The sequence below is a fragment of the Macrobrachium rosenbergii genome, chromosome 14 (assembly GCF_040412425.1).
Source record: "Macrobrachium rosenbergii isolate ZJJX-2024 chromosome 14, ASM4041242v1, whole genome shotgun sequence".
Taxonomy (NCBI): domain Eukaryota; kingdom Metazoa; phylum Arthropoda; class Malacostraca; order Decapoda; family Palaemonidae; genus Macrobrachium; species Macrobrachium rosenbergii.
The window spans coordinates 26,710,467-26,732,079 of record NC_089754.1 but is presented as its reverse complement, the minus strand read 5'-3'; the positions used below and the strand labels follow the sequence as shown (position 1 = coordinate 26,732,079).

Genomic DNA, 21,613 nt, shown 5'->3' with positions numbered 1-21,613 from the left:
TTCTTCATTTTCATCATATCATTGATATGTTTTTGTCAGGTTTCCTAGGTACAGGAGTAGTCATGGATAACCATTTGAATGGTAGAAATTATAATAGCACAGTAATAGCAATAATAGAAAGAAAAGTTTTTTAGAAGTAAGTTTTACATTTTATCAACAAGCACAGGGATATCTAAATACCTCCCAGTCTGGGTATGCAACACCATGAATGATTGTGTTGGTTAGAAATGTTTTCACTGCTCAAATAGGAAGCACGTGCAGGGTCATAAGTATTTTCCAGTCTTAGAATTGTATACAAAATATGTGTAACTTCTCTATGTCATCAAAGGAAAATTGACTATCCTGTACTTCAGCATTCTCTCTGACATTAAGTTAACAAGGGGTATGAAGGCCAAGATGTCTCGTTTGGTGTCCTACATAGTAGGTACAGGCAGTCCCCGGTTATCGGCGGGGTTCCGTTTCTGAGGGTTTGATGATAACCGAAAAGCACCGCTAACCGAAAATCGGTGATTTTCAGCGATTTTCGTGGGTTATCGGCACCAAAAAGCACCTATTTTCGGTTATCTGCGCCTCTGTTAGGTAGGTGTTGGCACCAATACCCAATTATCGGCGCCGATAATCAGAAATCGGCGATTTTCAGCGCCGAAAATTGCCGATTTTTTTCGCTAGACAAGCCCCATCAAACTGGATCGCTGTTAACCAAGCCCGCCGTTAACCGGGGACTGCCTGTATTTTGTATAATGTAAGTACAATTTTTTGCTCTTAATGTGTCCCTATACAGTAGTGAGTTATTTCCATTCAGTTTACCTTGTGCAAGGTAATGATTCATGGCAGTATGCCTTCAGTTCAAATTTCACTCTTCTCTGCCGTACACTTGGTAATATTGTGCCAAAGGATCAGTGAATGGATGTATAACAGATAACACTTGTCATTTACAGCATAAAAATAAGTATATCCAGTATCACTTGCAAAGTTTAGAAATACAGAGGGAAGGATATCTTAACAACTTTGGTTGTTCTGCTCCCACTTCTCTAAGTAGCTCACTGGCACATAGCAACTGTGGCTCACATCTTGCAGGTAGCTGATGTTCTGTTTATGCCATATGAAAGGCCAAATACAGGTATAAGAGGTTGTATGTGGGAAATCAGTATCCAAAACTTAATAAATCAACAGTGTGTGAAATTGTAATTTACTCCTTTATGAAGTCTCTTGCACATACAGTTTTATTGATTTTACCAGATTCCAGCTGGCACTGGATTTATCCTAATGTTAAGACTGAAGGTTTGTTAGTTATGCAAAATACAGAATAATTTAATAAATTTGTCATTTTTCCATTGTCTCACTGACATTTTTAACTCTTTGCAGCTGTACACTGTGTCCAGTGATGTCATTATGCAGAGGTCTGTTCTGCAGCTACTCATACATTTGGTGCAAATTCGTGTCAATTACTGCTTGCTTGACTCTGATCAGATCTTCATTGGATATGTTATCAAGCAGTTTGAGTACATTGAGGAAGGTCAGATAAAGTAAGTTTATATTATTATGTAGAGGTTATCTCTAATTCATTTTCTGTCCTCAGTAAAGTTGCATTTATACTTTTTATATTAACATTCCTTTACAGTAAGTCACCATTTTTAACATAGTTCAGACTTTTATAAGAAATAGGGAAGCTTGCTAAGAGGACATACTGTCTGATGGTTCATTCCTTAGAGCACATCCTGTCTCTATAGGATTTTATCTGATTGGTAAATTAATTTATTGTGGGAATAATGAATTGAGAATTCAAGTAATGAGAAATTTTTATAGGTCTTAAAATGTTTTAAATGTAAAAATGAGAAAGATGTTATTTAAAAACAAGACAGGAGGAGCAACTGATCAAAGAATTTTTGTACCAGAATATAAGTTGTAAACATCAGCCAACCTCCTGAAATTAAAGACAAAACAACAAAAGCTCATAGCTAGAAAAATTTCAAGTTTCTGTGCCAGTACGTCCTCATCACTTTAACACTGCAACACCACTGTTGTATGATCAGTTATATTCTTGGGGGTGTTGGTTATTATAGAATGTCTTAGTGTACATTATGTGTCTGACCTCTAGACAAAACTCTTCTTCTCCAGTCCCAAGCCAAACCTTTGGAAATACTTAGCTCACCATGTGCAAATACATTACAGATTAATAATACCCATAAGCTACAGAGATGCAAGCCCTATATAGCTCTTAAAATGTGCAGTCTTAAGTTAAGATAGCTCTGTAATTAAATGAATATTTATATTTACATATATACTGTACATACTACAGTATATTGAAAAGTACAGGAATAATAGATTTTAGATATTAGGAATCATAATCAAACAATCTAACTTTTCAGTGGAAATGTGTTTATGGGTGTTACAGGACTTCATAAATTTAAGTTTATAAGTTTCTTAAGTTACCATTTCGGAAATTTATTATCACTCACCTTATTAAGAAAAAATTGACAGTTAAAAATAAAACTCCACCATCCATAAAAAAATTTGCAAATCTAGAAAATTATGAGCATACTTTTAGGATTTTGCATTACTTTTGTACAGAGACTCGGTGCAGTACAGCTATTTCAAAGCTCTGTTGTGCTGACAGATTTTTGGATGATTTATTTGGTTAATGTTGCATCATTTTCAGACAAGCAGAGGAGCTCATACCATCAATGTTTCGTTTTTTGGTGCTATTGTCTTATGAACGGCATCATAGCAAAAGCATCATTGGAGTACCAAAGATAATTCAACTGTGTGATGGCCTTCTAGCAAGTGGACAGCCACCATTGTCACACTGTAAGATTTGATGAATTTACTGTAATTTTCATGTTTATGAGTAAAGTGTCACACTTTTTAAGATCTCCATTGTTTTTATAAGTAATTGGTCCATCTCTGTGTTCTATTATTGCAGTAAGTATAACTAGTCTTTAAGATCCAAACCCAATAATGATAATGAAAGTAGTTCGTGTGATTTTTACCGATATATATCCCTTGTAAGGTAGTATAGTTTTAAGAATATCCACCTATACATGTATTATGTTTCGTTTCGTTATGAAAATTTTCTTTGTTAAAAACTTAACAAAGGAGGATTAGTAACAAACATCTTAACAATATTGTGACCGAACCTACTAAAAACCTAGTATTTCCATCACCAGCCAATACCCTCTTGATTTTGGGTGAGTGTTGGCAAGTGCTTACGGAAAAGAATGGCTGTGAAGAGTTAGAGGAGTCCATATTTTTAATGATGGAGATGGAAAAGTGTTAAATTGTTAGTTTCTCATGATAATTGTTTGTATTGTGTAGTTTTCTGTCTTGAATGGAGTTTTTCTCCCTTGGTAAAGAGTTTGAAATTTGGGTTGTGTAAATTTTATAGAATCTGGCTATCCTAAATGGTCATGAAACATTCTTTGATATAGCCACAACAACGAGTCTGATGACTGTTATCTTGTCCTGGCAACCTAGGGGTTAGCAACGCATCAATTATTTAGCAGTAGGTTGCCAAGGCACTGTAATGAAACTTTCAGGCATGTTTGCTATAATGAGCACATTTACATTATTCAGTTTCTAAAAGTCATAGTCCAACATTAAATTCTGATTTTGCATTGTATGAAGGATTAATTAGAGTTTAACATTTAGCCAACCATTCATGTAAGGCCCCACATGTTATACTGCCCCGAATGTGATATGCCATGCATTGATGCCAGGTTTTATTATAGGTATAAAGGCTCTTCAACCACTGGTGGAAGATCTCTTCTTGGTTCGAAGCACAACAAGCTCTGCTGATCAACGAGAGCTTGATACACAACGAGAGGTCCTCTGTTCAATGCTGCTCAGACTTGCACATTATCATCAGGTTAGTTACAGTTGTTGGTTGGTAAATGTAGAATTTTTAAGCATGGCCATTAAATCATGTTCAACTAAACCAGTTATTAGCTGTTCTCTAGCTCATTTTTCATTGAACCAGATGCCAAAGTCCTTGGGAGGAGAGGGAAATCATTTTGATGAAGAATGGTTGTACATTCTTTATAATTTATTTTGCACAAGTATTATGTGATCATGTAATATGTTTAGAAGTGCTCTTACTTGTTGCTGTTTTATTTTATAGATATGTATTTTATGTAAGTTTATCTTCAAAAACAAAGTGCAGATGATATGAATCTTTAAAATTTAAAAACTAGTTCTCGTCATCATCAGTATCATTAGCTGTTAACATATATATGTACAAGAAATATGGCATAAATGTGAAGTTAACATATATATGTACAAGAAATATGGCATAAATGTGAATATTGTTTGTAGTAATGATGATTACAGAACCAGCGATGGACAGATTTAGTAAGGCCAACCATGGGTCAGAATTGTTTACAGTACACGGTAGTGCATAATAATGAAGAACTGTATACCAGACTAAACAAAATTGATAATTATACTTTGATAATAATAATAGTAACAATTATGATATTGAAAATGTCATCAGCAGCTGTGATGTTTTTGTCATGCTATTTGTCATTCAGTCATGAAAGTTAGCATTCCAAGTATGAAAGGCCATATTTGTTCATGAGACTTACCTGTCAGATATATATATAGCTGTATTCTCTGATAGTCCGACAAATTTCAAAACTTACGACACACAGTGGGAGATCAGGTGGTTAGTACCCATTCCGCCGCTGGGAGGCGGTATCAGGAACCATTCCATTTTCTATTCAGATTTTCTCTGTCGCCGGTACTGTCAACACTTGTTTTCAGTACCTCCGTCTTGGATTTGGATAAAACTTGGTTGTCACTTAAGTATTTGTTTGACTTTTGGTTTTTTGACTTGGACTTGTGGCTAGGCATACGCTATTGTGGATTGTTTTGGATTTGGCTTTGTTTTTTCCTTGGATTAAGATGTCTGAATCTAGTTCTTCTAGTTATAGAGTTTGGCCGCAGCAAGACTAAGGTGAGGCTAACAAAATTTGCAGATCCTCACACTGTATGCTCGGGGTGCAGGGGGCATGTTTGTTGTTGAATGACCGATGCAAGGAGTGTGAATCTTTGTCTGATGCTAGTTGAGGACTTATGATTCTGGCGTGAGAGTTAGAGCGTAGATAGATCAGGAGGTCTTCCTCCAGGTGCTGGTAGGAGTCAGGTAGTGTTTTTCACCCACAACTCCTCCCAGGTAGACGTAGCTTCTCCGTAACTCCTGTGGTGTTGCCCTCGAGCCCGGGTTGTGTCTATGGAAGGTGATGCCCTGGCGTTGCAGCTCCACCCAACTGAAGCTAAAATACTCGGGCCTTCAAAGTGCTGTGGAAGTGCAGTGATAGTGTCTGGGTCCCCTAGTATTGTGGGAGGCGCTGTGGATCGCCGATAATGCCTCTAGGTTCAGACTCCTGTCGACTCTGTACCCAGAGTGCGGCGTCAAAGCCGCAAGAGGTTACGGACTCGACCGATCTGGCGCCCCTTCTCGCATGTCCTGATGACGCCCCAGGCTGCCAAGGATCGTGACCGCACGAATCCTTGGCGATTGCTTCTCTTCCGATTCCTCCTCCCGCTTTCGCTTCTTCTCCGGAGGATTTTGACGCCATCCCGCCGCAGAAGAGACTCAGGACGCCATCGGACGATGACGCTTGAGCGCCTCCCGCCGCCTCCATGAAGAAAGCTGTTGCTTCCCGGTGAGAAGGAAGAAGGCGCTCCCCGGCCTCGCTCTTCCTCACAGGATCAGCCCCTCCTGAGGAGGAGACTTCTCCTACTGCAAGCCGCTGCCAGGCATGCAGAGGCAATTGGCTTCACGGCCCAGAAGGAGACTGATACGCGGTCGCCGCTGGAAGGATCCCCGCCGTCGATTAAGAGGTCCCAACCTTCCTTCTCCTTCTCCACGCTCGCCGCCATCCATGCTTCGCCTCTAGAAGTCCTGTAGCTCAGCGCTTTACTGGTCTCGGGCAGGGATCGCAATTTCGGGCTTGAAGCTCTTTCATGCTGCTAGGCTTGACGCCCGTTACGATTTTATCCTCTTGAGCCAGGACGCTCATGCTGCTAAGCATGACGCTTCCTCATGCTGCTCGCATGACGCCTCATGCTGCTCGGCATGACGCCTCCCTTGCTGCTCGTCATGACGCCTCCCTGGCTGCTCGGCAAGACGCCTTCCTTGCTGCTCGGCAAGACGCCTCCCTTGCTGCTCGGCACGACGCCTCCCTTGCTGCTAGGCAAGACGCCTCTCTCGCTGCTCGCTCTCATCAGGACTCTCGTCGACGATCGTCAAGAAGCTCGCCGAACTTCGCCAGACGCCAGACGCTGCTTAGACTCTTCTGCCCGAGACTTTCGTGTGGACCCTCTCATACTCTTCCAAGCAGAAGTCCCTTTTTCGTATTGGTCTGCAAGGGCTTCGCGCCCTCCCGGTCTTCTCCCTGCCCTTCGGTTGTTCCTGCTGGAAGAAGGAGAGCTGTCTTTAGCACTTCTGGATCCTGGTTGAGGATCAGTCCTCTACTTCTTCAGCTTCTTCAGGACTATCAAGTCTCTGACTAGGCTGCTGAAGGACTTGTTTGGGGACGTTTCAACCCTGCCTCGCCTCCCCTCGCAGCTAACTCGCCTAAATCACAAAAGTCTTCTCTGGTTTGTGTGAAGATGGCCACGCCTCTCTTACGAAGAGGGCCTTAACAAGGTTCAGGAGTGGATGGACTCCAGGAAGGCCCAGTGCAAGACTTCTTTTCGCCCCTGCCTCCGGGTCAAGATTGAGTGGAAAAGCAGGAATTTGGTACGAGACAGGAGGAGTTGCTGAGAGTTCCTTCCTTCCTAAGGATTTTGCCAGCCTTGTGGGACGCCCCAGAAGGTCTTCTCTCTCTTTCATCAGCGAAGGTGTGTCCTGGTTCTATCTGGAAACCGATCACCATCTGAAAGGCCTCTTTCAGGTCTTTTAAGCTTTCAACCTAGACTGGTGCCTGGGAGTCCTGACGCAGAGGCTCAGCCCTGACTCCATTAGTCTGGGAGATTTGTTCAGCGTCCTATCCTGTATGGACAAGGCGGTTAGGGATGGCTCCGAAGAACTGGCTGCCCACTTCTGTACGGGGCTTTTAAAGAAGAGAGCCATTTACTGCAACTTCACTGCGAAGTCGGTCTCTCCTTCTCAGAAGGCAGAGTTGTTGTTCGCTCCGCTTTCTAGCCATCTTTTTCCCCAGTCCTTAGTCAAGGATACGGCCGCCACTTTGCAAGAGAAGGCTACTCAGGACCTCCTGGCCCAGTCTTCTAGACGTCCAGCAGTCCCTTCGACTTCTTCCTGGGCAGGCTTCCAAGATTCAGAAGTTCTCAGGAGGACCCTCTTCTATATCAGTCTTCGAGGAAGAGGTCCTCAAGAGGTAGAGCCCCTCTAAGACCAGGGGCAAGAAATGACTCTCATGGACCTCAGATTACTGTAGGAGCCAGGCTTCTTTTCTTTGGTAAGAGCCTGAGGAGAGAGAGGGACTTGACAACTGGTCCCTCCAAGTCATCGTAAAAGGGATACAAGATCCCATTCTCGCCTTGCCTCCGTTATGCACGAAACCCATAGATCTCGCCATCCTATCAGCAGGAGAAGCAGCAGATTCTTTCGACTGCTCTCGCGTAAATGCTCGAGAAGAGCTGGAACAGGTCTCAGATTTACAATCCCCGGCTTTTACAACAGGCTATGTTTCTGGCAATCAAGCAGTCAGGGGATGGAGACCAGTTCTTGACGTCAGCAAGTTGAACCATTTCGTTCTGAAAGAAAAGTTCGTAATGGGAGACGCCCCAGTCGGTCATGGGAGCCCCAAGACCAGGCGACTGGATGGTTTCTTTCTCGATCTCCAGGGACGCCATTTTCATGTCCCTATACATTCCATCGAGGAAATACCTGACTTGTCCTGGGTGGGACAGGTATTTCAGTTCAGGGCTCTGCTCTGGCTCAGCATGCCCTATGGTTTTCACGATTTTAATGAGGAATGTTAAGTAGGATGGTTTCATTTCTTGAAGGAATAAGAGTCTCTATTTGGACATTACCTGATCTCAGCCTCGCCACTAACAGGTGTCTGGAGGATCTTCACACGACTTTGAACTTGACGTAAGTCCCTAGACTTCTTGGGTGAATTTCGAAAAGTCCTTATCTGGACCTCTAACTCAGTCCATCAACATCTGGGGATTCAGATGGATTCAGTGGCTTTTCGAAATGCCTTGCCTCAAGAAAGACAACTACAGTGTTTTAGACAAAAGTTTCAGCCTTCCATGAAAGAAACATGCTCGGTGAGGGAATGGATGAGTCTGCTGGGGACCATTTCATCGCTGGAGAAGTTTGTTTCCTGGGGAGACGCATCTCAGACCGCCTACCTTCCCTTGCAGAGAACTGGCAGGACAAGGAGAATCTGGAAGTTTCTCTGAGTATTTCGCTAAAGGTGAAGGACTTACGCAGTGCTCGATCCATCAGTTGGCAGAAGGCCTTTCTCTCAAACTTCAGAACCCCGATCTAGTGTTGTTTTCCACGTCCATCTCGGGTGGGGAGCAACACTGGGGGACGGGCGTCGGGCACCTGAGAGGGGAACAGGTGTCCTGGCACATAAACCCAAAGAATTGGGGGCGACCAGTTGGCCCTTCTTTTCTTCGAGGGACGAGTCACGAACCGAGTTGTCCAGATCAACTCGGACAACACCACGGCCCTGTCATACCTCAAGAAACAGGGAGGAACTCACTCTCGGTCCCTGTTCGCCTTAGCAAAGGACATCCTTCTGTGGGCTCAGGCCCGGAATATTACGATCCTCACGAGGTTTGTTGCAGGCGTAGAGAACGTCCGTGCGGATCTTGTAAGTCGGCAACGACAACTGCTGCCGACCGAGTGGGCCCTACACCAAGAGGTGTGTCAAGGACTGTGGAAGCTTTGGGGACGTCCTTTGGTAGATCTCTTTGCAACTTCCAAGACTAAGAGACTTCCTTTACTGTTCCCTGTTCTCACCCAGGAGCTCTCAGTAGACGCTTTCTCTCTGGGATTGGACGGATGGACGCTGCCTTTCCCCGCATAAAATCATCGGAGTAAGCCATCAGAAGTTTGCAGTTACTGAAGGGACGAGGATGACGTTAATCGCCCGCTTTGGCCTTCGAGGAATAGTTCGTAGTGGGTCATGTCCTTCCTAGTGACTTTCCGAGATCTCTGCCCATGAGAGTTGATCGATCTACTCACAAAACAACAACCCCACTTCGAGAGGTACCACACAAAACCTCCCTGCCTGAGTCTAACTGCATTCAGACTATCGGCTGGCCAGAGCGAGGTTTTCTAGACCAGTGGCGAGAGCTAATAAGCGTAGAGCAAGAAGACTCCTCTTCCAGTAATTTGTACCAATCGAAGTGGACCGTCTTTAGGAGCTGGTGTAGAAAGAAGGGCATTTCCTCTACCACGACCTCTGTGAGCCAGATAGCAGACTTCCTCTTGTTTCTGAGGAGTGATGTTAAACTAGCAGTCCCGACTATCAAGGGATATAGGAGTATGCTATCATCTGTTTTTAGGCATAGAAACTTGAGTCTGTCTAACAACAAAGACCTCACGATCTTTTAGATCCCTAAACCTCAAAGGTGCCTCGCTAAGGACTTCTGGAATTTGGATGTTGTGTTACGGTTCCTGATGTCCAGTTCTTTCTGAACCCTTCGCTTCAAGGCCATTGAGGAACATTACCAGAAAGACTATTTTTCAAACGCTTCTAGTAATCATAAGAGGGTTATGAACTGCAAGCCTTTATAGACATATAGGCTTTAAAGACATAACGCAGTTTGTCTTTAAGCCCTTCCTTTTAGCGAAAAAATGAGAACCCGTCTAACCCTTGGCCCAAGAGCTAAATCAAGGGTATGGCTGGGAGATCCTAATTCAAGAGCCAGAGTCCTTTGCCCTGTTAGGGCTCTCAAAGTCTACTTCTAGACAAGACGGGTTAAGTCGCAGGCCCTCAGATAGCTTTATGGTGTCTAGTTCAGAGACCGGACTTACTCTATGTCAAGAAATGCTCTGGCTTTCTTCTGAGGGATACGTATTAAAGAAGCCCATTCATGCTGTCAAGACGCTGATTTTAAACTTGAAAGTCAATGCCTCATGCAGGTGAGGGCGGTTGCAAGTCTGTAGTGGCTTTTTCAGAAGAATATGTCACTCAGTAACATTCTGGGTGCCAAGCATTTCCAAGTATTAGCATCTCTGTGTTCGCTTCACACTACCTGAGAGATGTGAAGATTTACATATGAGAACTGCTTCTCGCTAGACCATACGCTCGCAGATACTTCCTGGGCAGGATGACGTTCATCCTATCCTATAGAAAATGGTTGGATAGTGTTTTTATGGTTGTTGGGCCGACTGCCCAGGCGGACTTCCTCTCAAGTAAGGTTTTAGTTATGCTTATCCCAACTTAGTTAGGCTTGGTCAGGTGGTTGGTTTTTACTATTGTCTCTCATTGCATGGTCACATGGTCTAGTCACATTGTGGTCACGTACCGCTGACAGATCATCTAGAACTCACCAGCTATACAGGTCACACCCTTGGCTGGAGACTCTAGTTACAGAAGCGACTTGATGACAGTAATCACTTGGTCAGCAGATGCTAACAGGTAAGGAACCAAGGTATCTTTCACCTACATGCAGTGTGTTTCCTAAATCCTATTCTGTTCAAAATTCACCTCCAATGGTGGTATTCAGCCATATATATCTGACAGGTAAAACCATGAACAAATGAGCATTTTAATGATAAAATAAAGTTTGTTCATACTTACCTGGCAGATATATATATTCATAGTGCCCGCCCAATTCTCCTCAGGAGACAGTGGCACCAGAAAATCTGAATAGAAAATGGGAATGAGCTTGATACCCGCCTCCCAGCGCGGAATGGGTACTAATCCACCTGATCTCCCACCGTGGTGTCGAAGTTTTGAAATTCTGTCGGACTATCAGAGAATACAGCTATATATATATCTGCCAGGTAAGTATGAACAAACTTTATTTTATCATTAAAATATCATTTTTAATAAAATAAATCTCTACTGAAGCATTCCTTTGTAGCCATATTGGGCAGAATGTTGAGCTAGCATCCTCATCTCTGGATATCATGTGCTTTGACTCGGAAGAAAATGTGGATTTCTGAAAAAGTCACAGTAATGGTAAAAATGGTTACCACAAAATAAAGGGAGAGGATAATTTGTATTTGAGTTCAATACTTTAGATACTATTTTAGCAGAAGTTCTAATTTCAGGTTCTTCATCTTATCTCCCTTGTACTTGGTGCTACAATGGAAGCTAATAGGGATCGTTGGCGAAAGTTGTCTCGCCAAGTGATTGATACCTTGCTTCCCCTGCTGTCTAAGTTACAAGTTAATCTTGACTCTGAGGTTTGTGATATATATTTCCTGTTGTATTTATTATTCATCTGTTACAGTGTGGTTAAATAGTTGTTAAACTGATGCTCTTGAGACACACATCTTTCCTGACTTGCATAATGTAAAGGACTGGTTTTGGATAGGTTTGGGTGCATCAAGTGGAACAGTATCTCGGGGAAACGCCCACCCTTTGTCTCATTATAGGACTGTTAGTATTAGTTGCAGAGTTAAATGATTTATTGTTATACCTATTTATGTAGAGGGTGACACCTTTGTTGTGATTGTAGGTGGTGGGAAAATTGAGCTCAGTGAAGGCGTTAATCCTTAATGGACGGGCATCATCATATGATGATCTATAACAGGTTTGAGTGATGGACGGCTAACTCACATGAGCAATAATACTATGCACCATACGATCTAGAACTGTTTGCCTCTGTGGCCATCAGCAAGCAGTAACAGCAGATGACATTAAACAAGCATTGGGCACTAGTTCACAGACAGTAATTATTAGGTGGATTCTTGGTATTGAACTGATTCAGTTCTGTGAATTATTGAAATGTTTTTGAACAAGAGGAAAGCTACAAAATTGGATGTAGTAATTTTTTGTAAAATCTTCTTGAAAAATATGCAAGAGAAACCTTTCCCAGTGTATTTTATCTTGTTTTGATGGCAGCCAAGTGTAACAGTGAAAGATCTTTCATTAAACAGAAATTCATCCCCAAGAAAAGTGTACAAATAACAATTACCACACAACAGACTAGGTAATCTAACAAATATGACTTACTACACAATCGTATTCCATTGGCCTTGTTAAGGAATTTCCTGCACTTATGTTCTATCCTACTTTCTGACTGTGAGGCAGATCCTGCTCTATGAACACCAGTTTTGTCAGGGAACTGTTGATTATAACTGTGAAATAACCCAGTGAATAACCCTATTTGTTTTTCTTTATAATATTCTTTCTTGGCAGAGAGATGGGAATATTGCTTAGTAGGTTTGTTGCTCATTTTCTATTTTTTGAAGGGGGAACATTTATTGAGTGTCTATAAATATTTTTAAAATGATGACAACTTAACTTATTTTATGCATTGTGAATAGAGAAAATGCTGTAATTTTCAGGAATCATTATCAGCAGTTGAGGAAGTTATGAATGGTGTTTGCCCAAGTGTTTATCGTCCAGTGGACTGCTTACTAAAGGCTTTGTTTACTTCTCCATGTGAACTGGTAAGTTAATTCATTGTTATGGAAATGTGACATAATTTTCTGGTTGTATATGTAGGCATTTATGTAAACCTCAGATTTTGTGTTTGTGAAACTTTTTTTTATCCTCTTTTTAAACTAACATGGAATCTTTTTGTAGTATACTCTTCTGTCACATGAAAATGAAGATGACTCATCTTTTCAAACAGGAGAGCACTGTTGGTGTCGAGCGCTGGGTGGGTAGTGTTTTGCTACTTTTGCGAACACTCATCTCTCATTCATCACCAGAATTAGTCCTTGCACGTCTTGAGGAACTGGGACTGAGTATGGATTATGTTCACAGTGATGTGTCAGCTGACTCAACAACTGCTGAAATTTCCACTGCACCTGAAGTGGCTTCTCAGCAGTCCACTGACTCATCAAGCTTTAGAGATCCTCTGAATGTAACCCAACCGGGGACTCTCCCACAAGTGGCTATGGCTAGGTATATATCCAGTGCATGTAAGACTGTAGACTGTTAGTTCTTGTTGATTTCAAAGTGGAGTTGCTGGTTAATTTTCAGATATTTACTTGAGGTTGAAAGTTTCACAGTTTTATTTTAATATGGAAAGCATTGTAATTCAAGTCTTTTCATTATAATGCCTTACCAAAACACTGTAATATAGTATCTTAGACTTATATTCTGTTAATATGTTCCTACACAAAATTAAGTTTTTTGGGTATACGAGGTGCATTCAAAAAGTATCCGACCTTTGTCCATAAAAGGACAAATGATCCACCAATCAGCAACTTAGTTTTGTTGGAGTTTTTAATAAATTTTAAAAGCTCTGGAAGGCCAGGGAGTGCAGATGTCCAGTAATTCGGATTATCGTCCTTTCACAACATGTCGGAGCGCATAAGCGCTGCATTAAGTTCTGCAAAACACTGTAATATCCAGAAGATATCTTATGAAGCCATGGGAGTAACACAAATAAAGGAGTGGTATAATCTGTTAATAAGGACAAAGCTCAGTTCAGGCAGGCCATCCACCAGCAGAAACGAAGAAATCATTTTGGAGGCCGACCATCGATAACCATCAACGAAATAACTTCTAAGCACAGGATCAGTTCATGAAGATTTGGCCATGCGACGAGTGTCTGTAAATAATTTGCTGTTGGAACAGCAGAAACAATTTGGAAATTTTCAAGACCTAAACAACATGACTTGACTTCATGAAGACTATCATCACTGGTGATGAGACATGGGTGTCAATATGACCCAGAAACTAAATTTCAGTCATCACAATGGAAGCATCAGACATCACCAAGACCCAGAAAAGCGACAGGTTTTGTCAGTAATTTGACATGTTTTTTGATAAATGGTGTCTTGAATACGTCCTTCAGGACAAACAGTTAAATGCTATACCCCATTCTACACCTTCGCGCAGTGACCTGTAAAAACTAACTTCAAATACAATTCTCATTTTGCCCACATCCACGTCTGGCCAAAAACAACACTGCACTTGTTCGATCCTCCCTAAAACATGGCAATTGTTCCTAAACTGAAAACAACAAGGTTTCTTATGAGAAAAACGACAGCAGAGCTTACAGCATCCCAATGTCAAGATTCCAGAGATGTTACCAGCAGTGGCAGCACCGGTGGGAATGCACTCCCAAGGAGTACTTTTGAAGGTGATTGAATAAATTTTTTTCAAATGTGCAAATTTTTCCTTTATGGAAATAGATACTTTTTGAATGGACCTCGTATTCTGCCTTTGATGGATTAGTAATAATTTGAAGTAATATTTATATTTTCAGTAAATCCAACATTTCAGAAATATCTTGGGAATGAGCAAGAATTCCGTGTATGGATAGATATGAGAATGTTTTGCAGTAATTTTTTATAAACTTGTCTCCTTCACCCATTCTTTTGACCTGTAAATATAATTAAATACTTCATTTTCAGTTATGCAGTTTAGAAAAAACATGTAATTGCTTATTTACAGGTTTCTTCTAGAGGTAGTTCGTGTGAGTGTAAGCGAAATCAGGAGTGTTCGACTCTCCCTTTTAAATAGTGGGAGTTCTTTGGATGTGAAAAGCTCACTTCATTCACCAGACTTGTTAGTTCATCTTTCTCACCATCTTTTACTTACTCTGTTGCATCTTACAGTCTCAGGTAAGACATAATCTTTTATCTTTCTTTAAGACTTTTGGTGATTTATTTAGCATGAAGTTTATGTTACTAGTGAATTTCAATTTTAGTGTTGTAAATACCATGCAGTTTGAACCTTCATTTTACACATGTATTCTTGTGGAAGTTCCCACTGCTGAAATTTTAAGTTACAGTTTATAATTATCTTGTTTCTCTTTTAGGTATAATCCAAAGATATATTACTCATTCTCCACTTCACTTTGGGTTTTCATGAAGTCTTGTTAGATACCCCCAAGTAAGGTCAACCAGGCGATGTCCTTTACATGGTGTCTCCATCCCATAATTTATAAGTGGGTCTTTTGAATATGGAGTTCCTTACATTCAGATGTATTTACAGTATCACTGAACAAGAAACTTCAAAATTACTGTTCCGGTTTTCCAGACCCAGCCACTTGGAAGGTGGATACCATAATACATTATTTGGATATTCTAAAAATCTACACCTTGCCTTTTTCAGTCTTATCATTGTGGCTCTCAATGCTCATTAGTTGCCCCAACAGGATTTTTATGCTAACTGCCTTTGCTTATTTGTAGACCTCTCCAAAGAACTTCTCTTATGGTCCAATATCTTTCAGCAACATATCAGTGTGTTCCTTCAAAATGCAGACCTCTCCATCTTCACGCTTGGGGCTCATTCAGTCAGCCCTAGAGAAAGTCTTTTCTAGCAGTGATTTCAGACACATCTACCCTTACAAAGCCCTCCAACCTCAAGCTGTATCAAGCCTATGTTTTAGTAGTCTCCTTTCCCTTATTCATTAACATTTGGGTTTTTATTGACTTTTGAGACGAGCATATGATGTCTTTATTCACTATAAAATGCTATGGGTTGCATCTTAAATGTTCACAAGAACTAATGCCTCTTATAAGAAGCTGGCAGGAGGGCAAAAGGAGAAAAGCTGTTGACACCTGGTCCTTATTATGCTTGCAATATCACAGCCATTCTCCAGATGGTCAGATATGGATTGGGAGTTGCCAAATTGTCTTGCAAACATCTTTGTTGTGAGACCACTGTGAAGAATTGGTCTGGAACCTTCTGCTTAGGGCTTCAGCAACCATGTTTCGAGCCCTGGAAGAAATCTTGGAATAACAATAACTTGTTGGTTCCCATCTGTAGGGAATTACTGTTCTTTTTGACTTCGTCCTTCTTATTTTGACTGAAGCATCACCTTATGACATTAATAATGAAATGAATAACATGCTAAGTAAGTGAAACAAAGCATTCGTCTAACTGACCTTTTTGTAAATGCAAATGTTTCTGTTAAATAAACTTGTATTTTATTTCAGGCCAGTGGAGAGAAGTTATTGGATCATTTAAAGACATTTGTAGTAATGAGAGTGAGTTGATGGAGGAGGTTAGTGAAGCACTTCTTTTTGTTTCTGGCTGGTACCCATCCCTTACCCTTTCATGGTGTAAGCTGCTCACTTGCCTTGACCTCACTTCACAAAACCTTTGGACAAGAGTGCTAAGAACTTGCCAGAGAAAATCGGTAACTAGCATAAGGTATGTTACTGTTTTGTATAAGTAACTTGCCAAGTAATTACATAGCTATAGTTTCCACTTTAACGGCAGCTTAGATTCAAAATTTCGCAGGTAGCGCTTCAATATAGTTTGTCCAGAAGATCAGCCCGTCCCACTAACGGAATGTTGGAATGGCCCAGCAAACAATTCTCATTCGTCTACTGCTGTCCGTGGTGACAACGCCTGGTCTGGCGGTAGCTTTTTTCATTATTTTCCGGTTATTTTACTGGATTCCAATGGAGGACTCTTTAAATCAACCATCAGAACACCTATATTGTAGCCTTCAAGCTGAAATCTTTCAGGATGAGTTTTTTCTCATTTTGTCTTATGTTACTTCAGTCATCATCAAACCACCGGTAAATGATGCCATTTGCATTGATGGTTTGTTTACTGGTTAGGCTTCTGGCAGCGTGGATAATGTTTTTGGATTAAAAGTAACCCTCGGATGTTATGACATTCCATTATAAAAGTAAATTGTATGTTATGCATTTTCATTAGGCCATAACTTTGGCAATTTATGAATTGTTTTTCGGCTGTAAACTACTAGCGAGCCGTCGATAATAGTTTTGTTTTTAAAAGTAATTCTTGAGTGTTACGACACTATTATAAAATAATTGGTGTATGTTAGGCTTTTCATGAGGCCATAACCTTTGCAATTTATGAATTGTTTCACGGCCTTAATATACTAGCAAGCTGTAGATAAAAGTTTTGCCTCTAAAGTAATTCTCGGATGTTACAGCATTTCATTATTATAAAATAATCAGCGTATGTTACAACTTTTCATTAGGCATTAGCTTTTGCAATTCATGAACTGTTTACTGACAGGCTACTGGCGAGACGCTGGTAATGTTTTTGCTTTCAAGTAATTTTCAGATGTTACGAACATTCCATTACTATCTTTCACTAGGCCATAATTTTGGTAATTTATGATTTGTTTATCAGCCATATGCTTTGCACAAGCCACCGATAATTGCCTTGAAAGTAGTTCTTGGGTATTTTGCCATTTAATTAAGCCTGTAACTTTTGCAATTATGATTTATTTACCGGACGTATGCTTCCTGGAAGCCTCCGTTAAATAAATTTTTGACATAACCATCACACCTTCCTCAGCAGAACTCAAGTGTTAGGCAGAAAGTAGTAAGGAGAGAATTGGGGGTTTTTGTTGGCGGCTACAAGCTGACGTTCTTGACAGCCGAGAACCAGCTCACGCTATGAACCTTGCTGGCACCGATCTCAGGCGCCAGCTTCTCCCCCAGCACCCTCTCTCACGTGCTCGATGCCAGCGCTAGTGCCCTGGCGCCAATTCTCTCCTACTAGCTGTCTTACCACATGCTCCCACACATGGCTCCCTTGCTTCCCTTTCCATACCTTTGCCAGTCTTGTGTCATGGTTAACAGATGTTAACCTTGTTGTAGTGAAGTGTAGTGCAGAAGGTCCATGTCAAACTCCCCAGCAAACCTGGGAGGAGGCAAACTGGAAGTCCAAGGGAGGTCGGGGGGTTTCACACGGGTTGTTGCCTCCTCAGTCGAGCCTGTTGTGGTGCCAGGTATTGGCAGACAGCCACTGGAAAGGTGTCTTGTTGGATGCGTAGTGGAGGAGGTAACTATCCATCCCTATCGGATTTCATAAACCCAGTTCCTGTCAAACTCCCCTGCAAACCTGGGAGGAGGCATACTGCCGGTCCATGTGAGTCCGAAAGGGTTTTGCCCCCGGATAGTTACCCCTCAGTCAAGCCTGTTGTCCAGAGGTCTCGACGGACAGCCATTGAAAAGGCGTCCATGAAGATGTGCTTACCTTGGCCGTAGTGGCGCCGATGACATTGTTTTGGTTTACGGATTCCAGTGCGAACAAGATTAGGATCCCATTGTGGACAAGAGGCTCCATTGACACTTTCGGGATCCCAATGTGGTGAGTTATGGATTAAACTAGACTAGTGACACCAATGGTGTTTTTTCGGATTTATCTCAGCCATTGTAAAGATTCATTTACCAGTTTTGGTGCTTCAGTGGTTGTCGTCATTGCTCTCCGGATCTGGACAGAGTCAGAGAGTGCCCAAGTTCCGAGCGCCCAAGTTCTGAGTGTCCAAGTTCCGAGTGCCCAAGTTCCAAGCTACCTAGTTCCGAACTCCCGAGTTCTGAGTTCCAAGCTCCCAAGTTCCGAGCTTCCAACTTCTGAGCTCCCAACTTCTGAATGCCCAAATTCCAACCTCCTAACTTCTGAGTGCCAAAATTCTGAACTCCCAACTTCTTAGTCCCCAAATTCCTAGTTGCCAAGTTTCGAGCTCCCAGGTTCCGAGTTCTGAGCGCCAGAGTTCCGAACTCCCAAGTTCAACTCCCGAGTTCCAAACTCCCAAGTTCTGAACTCTTGAGTTCCGAGCTCCTAACTTTCGAGCTCCCAGGTTCCGAGTGTCCAAGTTCCAAGCTCCCAACTTCCGAGAGCCCAGTTCCGAGCGTCCATATGTGTGTGTCTGAGTGCCCAGTGTCCGAGCTCACATCTGTGCATCCACCTGTGTCCTATGTCCACTTGTCCTCCTGTCTGTTTTGAGCCAGCTATCAGCTATCTGACATCACACTCAGGACTACGGACGCTACCTCTTCACTTTTTTACTTCGTTTTCGTCCACTCCTTTGCTTCGTTGGAGACCATTCAGCACCAAATTAGTAATTTGTTTGGCCTGTTACACCGTCCACTGAAAGTCTAGTGTGCAAGTGTCAAGTGTCAGAGCACCCAGAGCCAGAGGCCCAGCGCCTTGGATTGTTTCCGTGCCCTGTCATGCATGGACTTAGAAGAGTTTTTTCCGCTTTGTTTTGTATTCTCAAGAAGGAGATCTCTGGTGCTCTCTTCTACTGTGAGATTCACACAGTTGCAATGGGCTACCGCTCCCAAACGATGCTGTTGCGACACTAGTCTCGGAGCGCTCGACATTGTTTCATGAACTCTGCTCCTGACGATGGGCTGCATGATCACAGTTCTTCATTTCTCTCTCTCTCTTAGAGAGTAGATGAAGGTCAAGAGGGAGACGATCCAGATTGTTCTTTCACCCATTCTCCAGGGCAATTGGATAGGAGCTTGGATATGCAGGGAGCACTCTTCCAGATCCCCGTCCGAACCCCAGAGGGTTTTTTAGTTCTGCCTTTCGGGACAGGGCTTCCCAATTGGGAGTCTTTGCTTCGACCTCCCGATTACTAGCTCTTCCTGCATTTGATTTCCCCTTTTGTTTGGGCATTACTTGAGTCTTTACATGTCGACCGTCTTCATTATCTTCGAAGAAAAGGGGCTTGGAGGCTCTTGACAGTAACCTTCACTAGGACAGAAACACAGACAAACACCTCCGTGTTGTTTCGTAGCCCAGGCTTCTTTAGTCGGATTTCCAGTGGTGGCTGTCTGAACATGACTTGTGCAAGGGAATTCCTTCTTCTGCTGAGCTCAGTTCTAGTTTTCTTCTCAGCACCTCAGATCTAGGTAAAAGGAGCCCATTTGAAGAACCGGGAAGATGTCCAGGACTCGGTCCCCAAAGAACGGAACCCCACTTATACTTTAGAGAGCTGAGTAAGTAAGTATATCTTAGTTTAACCAGACCACTGAGCTGATTAACAGCTCTCCTAGGGCTGGCCCGAAGGATTAGATTTATTTTATGTGGCTAAGAACCAATTGGTTACCTAGCAACGGGACCTGCAGCTTATTGTGGAATCCGAACCACATTATAGCGAGAAATTAATTTGTATCACCAGAAATAAATTCCTCTTATTCTTCTTTGGCCGGTCGGAGATTCGAACTTGCGGCCAACAGAGTGGTAGCTGAGGACGGAACCCGCTCGCCCAACGAGGAACTGAAGTGTTTCTCTTATGGCCCTAGTACTGCTCGACCCTAGCTTTATGGTAGTGTGTTTGGATTAAACCTCAGTCCTAACGCATCTACTTAAGCAGGGAAGCTAGATCCAGCATTTCCTCTCGACCAATCAGCAGAGTTCTTCCTCTGTTGACAGATCAATCAAGTCTTCTAGTCATTTGATTTATTCAGGGACTAGCGTCGAAAGACGTATTGGGCCGCCAGAAGCTTGTCCTTCCCACCATGGCCTTTCGATCCCCTGAGTTGTCAGAATCCCGATCCCCTGAGTTGTCAGAATCTGTTTATTGTATGAAGCAAGCCAACCTTGGACCTGTTTGCGTCTTCAAGGAACCTTCTATACAGTCTCAGGCTCAGTTTCCAGTTACTGGTGGACTCTTCAAGATCTTTCCCAAAAACTGTGTCTTCTCAGACAACCTAGCTTCAGAGATACTACCATGGGGGTCCGCTCTTGCCCAGACAGGCACCGGACTGTCCATAGGATTGTCTTTCGAAGAGTCTTCAAGACATTTTGCAGAGGCTATTACAAGATTCAGAAGTCACCCCTTCCTCCAACTTAGTGGTTGTCTTCCAAAGCTGGTGTCTCAGACTCTTCGTCTCTTCTTTTTTAGACACCTCTGACCCTGCTGCAGATTTCGTCTCTTCTTTTTTAGACACCTCTGACCCTGCTGCAGATTACCGCTTTGTTTCTGAGAAGGTCTAGGTTCTCTCGCTTTCCTTGAAGAGGTACCTAGGCTAATCTCTGGTTAAGCACAGAGACCTGGATCTTTCATCTTCTTCTCAAAGACCTCACAAGGCTTCTTCACACCCAGCTAGGAAGCAAGAGAGGTGTTATCCCCGTTTTTTCTTTTGATTTTAGCCAAGAACAAGGATCCGTTCTTTCTCCCTTAGAGCTTAACGGACATCCTTGGCTTCCCAGAGCTCCGGCCAGCTCCCAAATTCCTAACTCGCCTGGTGTTCATCTTGCCTGACACCAGCTACAACCTGGCGCAAGCGCATGCTCCAAGCACCCAGGAGCACTCACCAACTCTGAGGGAAAAGAGTGACCTCTCTGTCCAATTGGAGTTTTTTAGGTATTTACCTGAACAGGACTTGATAATCTAGAGGGCTTTCTTGTCCTTTGATGTTTGGTCAAGAACCCCTCTCCTTTGGGTTAAGATTGCATTGTCCTTCATCATTAAGAGAATTTCTGAAACACTCAGATTCAGAAGAACAACTTTGCCTTCTTTTAGTGAAAGCTAAGGTTATCTGAGCAGCCTCTATTTCTTTAGCTCTCAGCTTTCAGGCACATATGTCCCTTATTTCCATTTGGCATCAGCCTACTGGAAGTATATTGTCCTTCACGTCTCACAGGCACACATGGCCATTACTTCCATTCTGCATCGACCTACTGGAAGTATAATCGTCTTTCACATCTCACTATCTTAAGAAGTGAAACCTGAACTTCTAGCTTTGCTGGCACCCAGCTCTTCGGGCGCCAGCTACAGTCTGTCTCCAGCTTTAGAGCTTCCAGAGCCTCTAGCTGCTAGC

The 21,613-nt window shown here is 42.5% G+C and overlaps 1 protein-coding gene across 1 annotated transcript in view; it reads left to right on the top strand.

The window, feature by feature from the left end:
- LOC136845828 (huntingtin-like) overlaps nt 1-21,613 on the top strand; it is a 121,008-nt gene that overhangs the window by 64,311 nt on the left and 35,084 nt on the right. Inside the window, 8 exon segments of the mRNA XM_067116210.1 lie at nt 1,366-1,526; nt 2,660-2,808; nt 3,729-3,865; nt 11,207-11,341; nt 12,449-12,553; nt 12,739-13,013; nt 14,514-14,683; nt 16,004-16,220. Of these exon segments, the coding sequence (XP_066972311.1) occupies nt 1,366-1,526; nt 2,660-2,808; nt 3,729-3,865; nt 11,207-11,341; nt 12,449-12,553; nt 12,739-13,013; nt 14,514-14,683; nt 16,004-16,220 (1,349 nt within the window).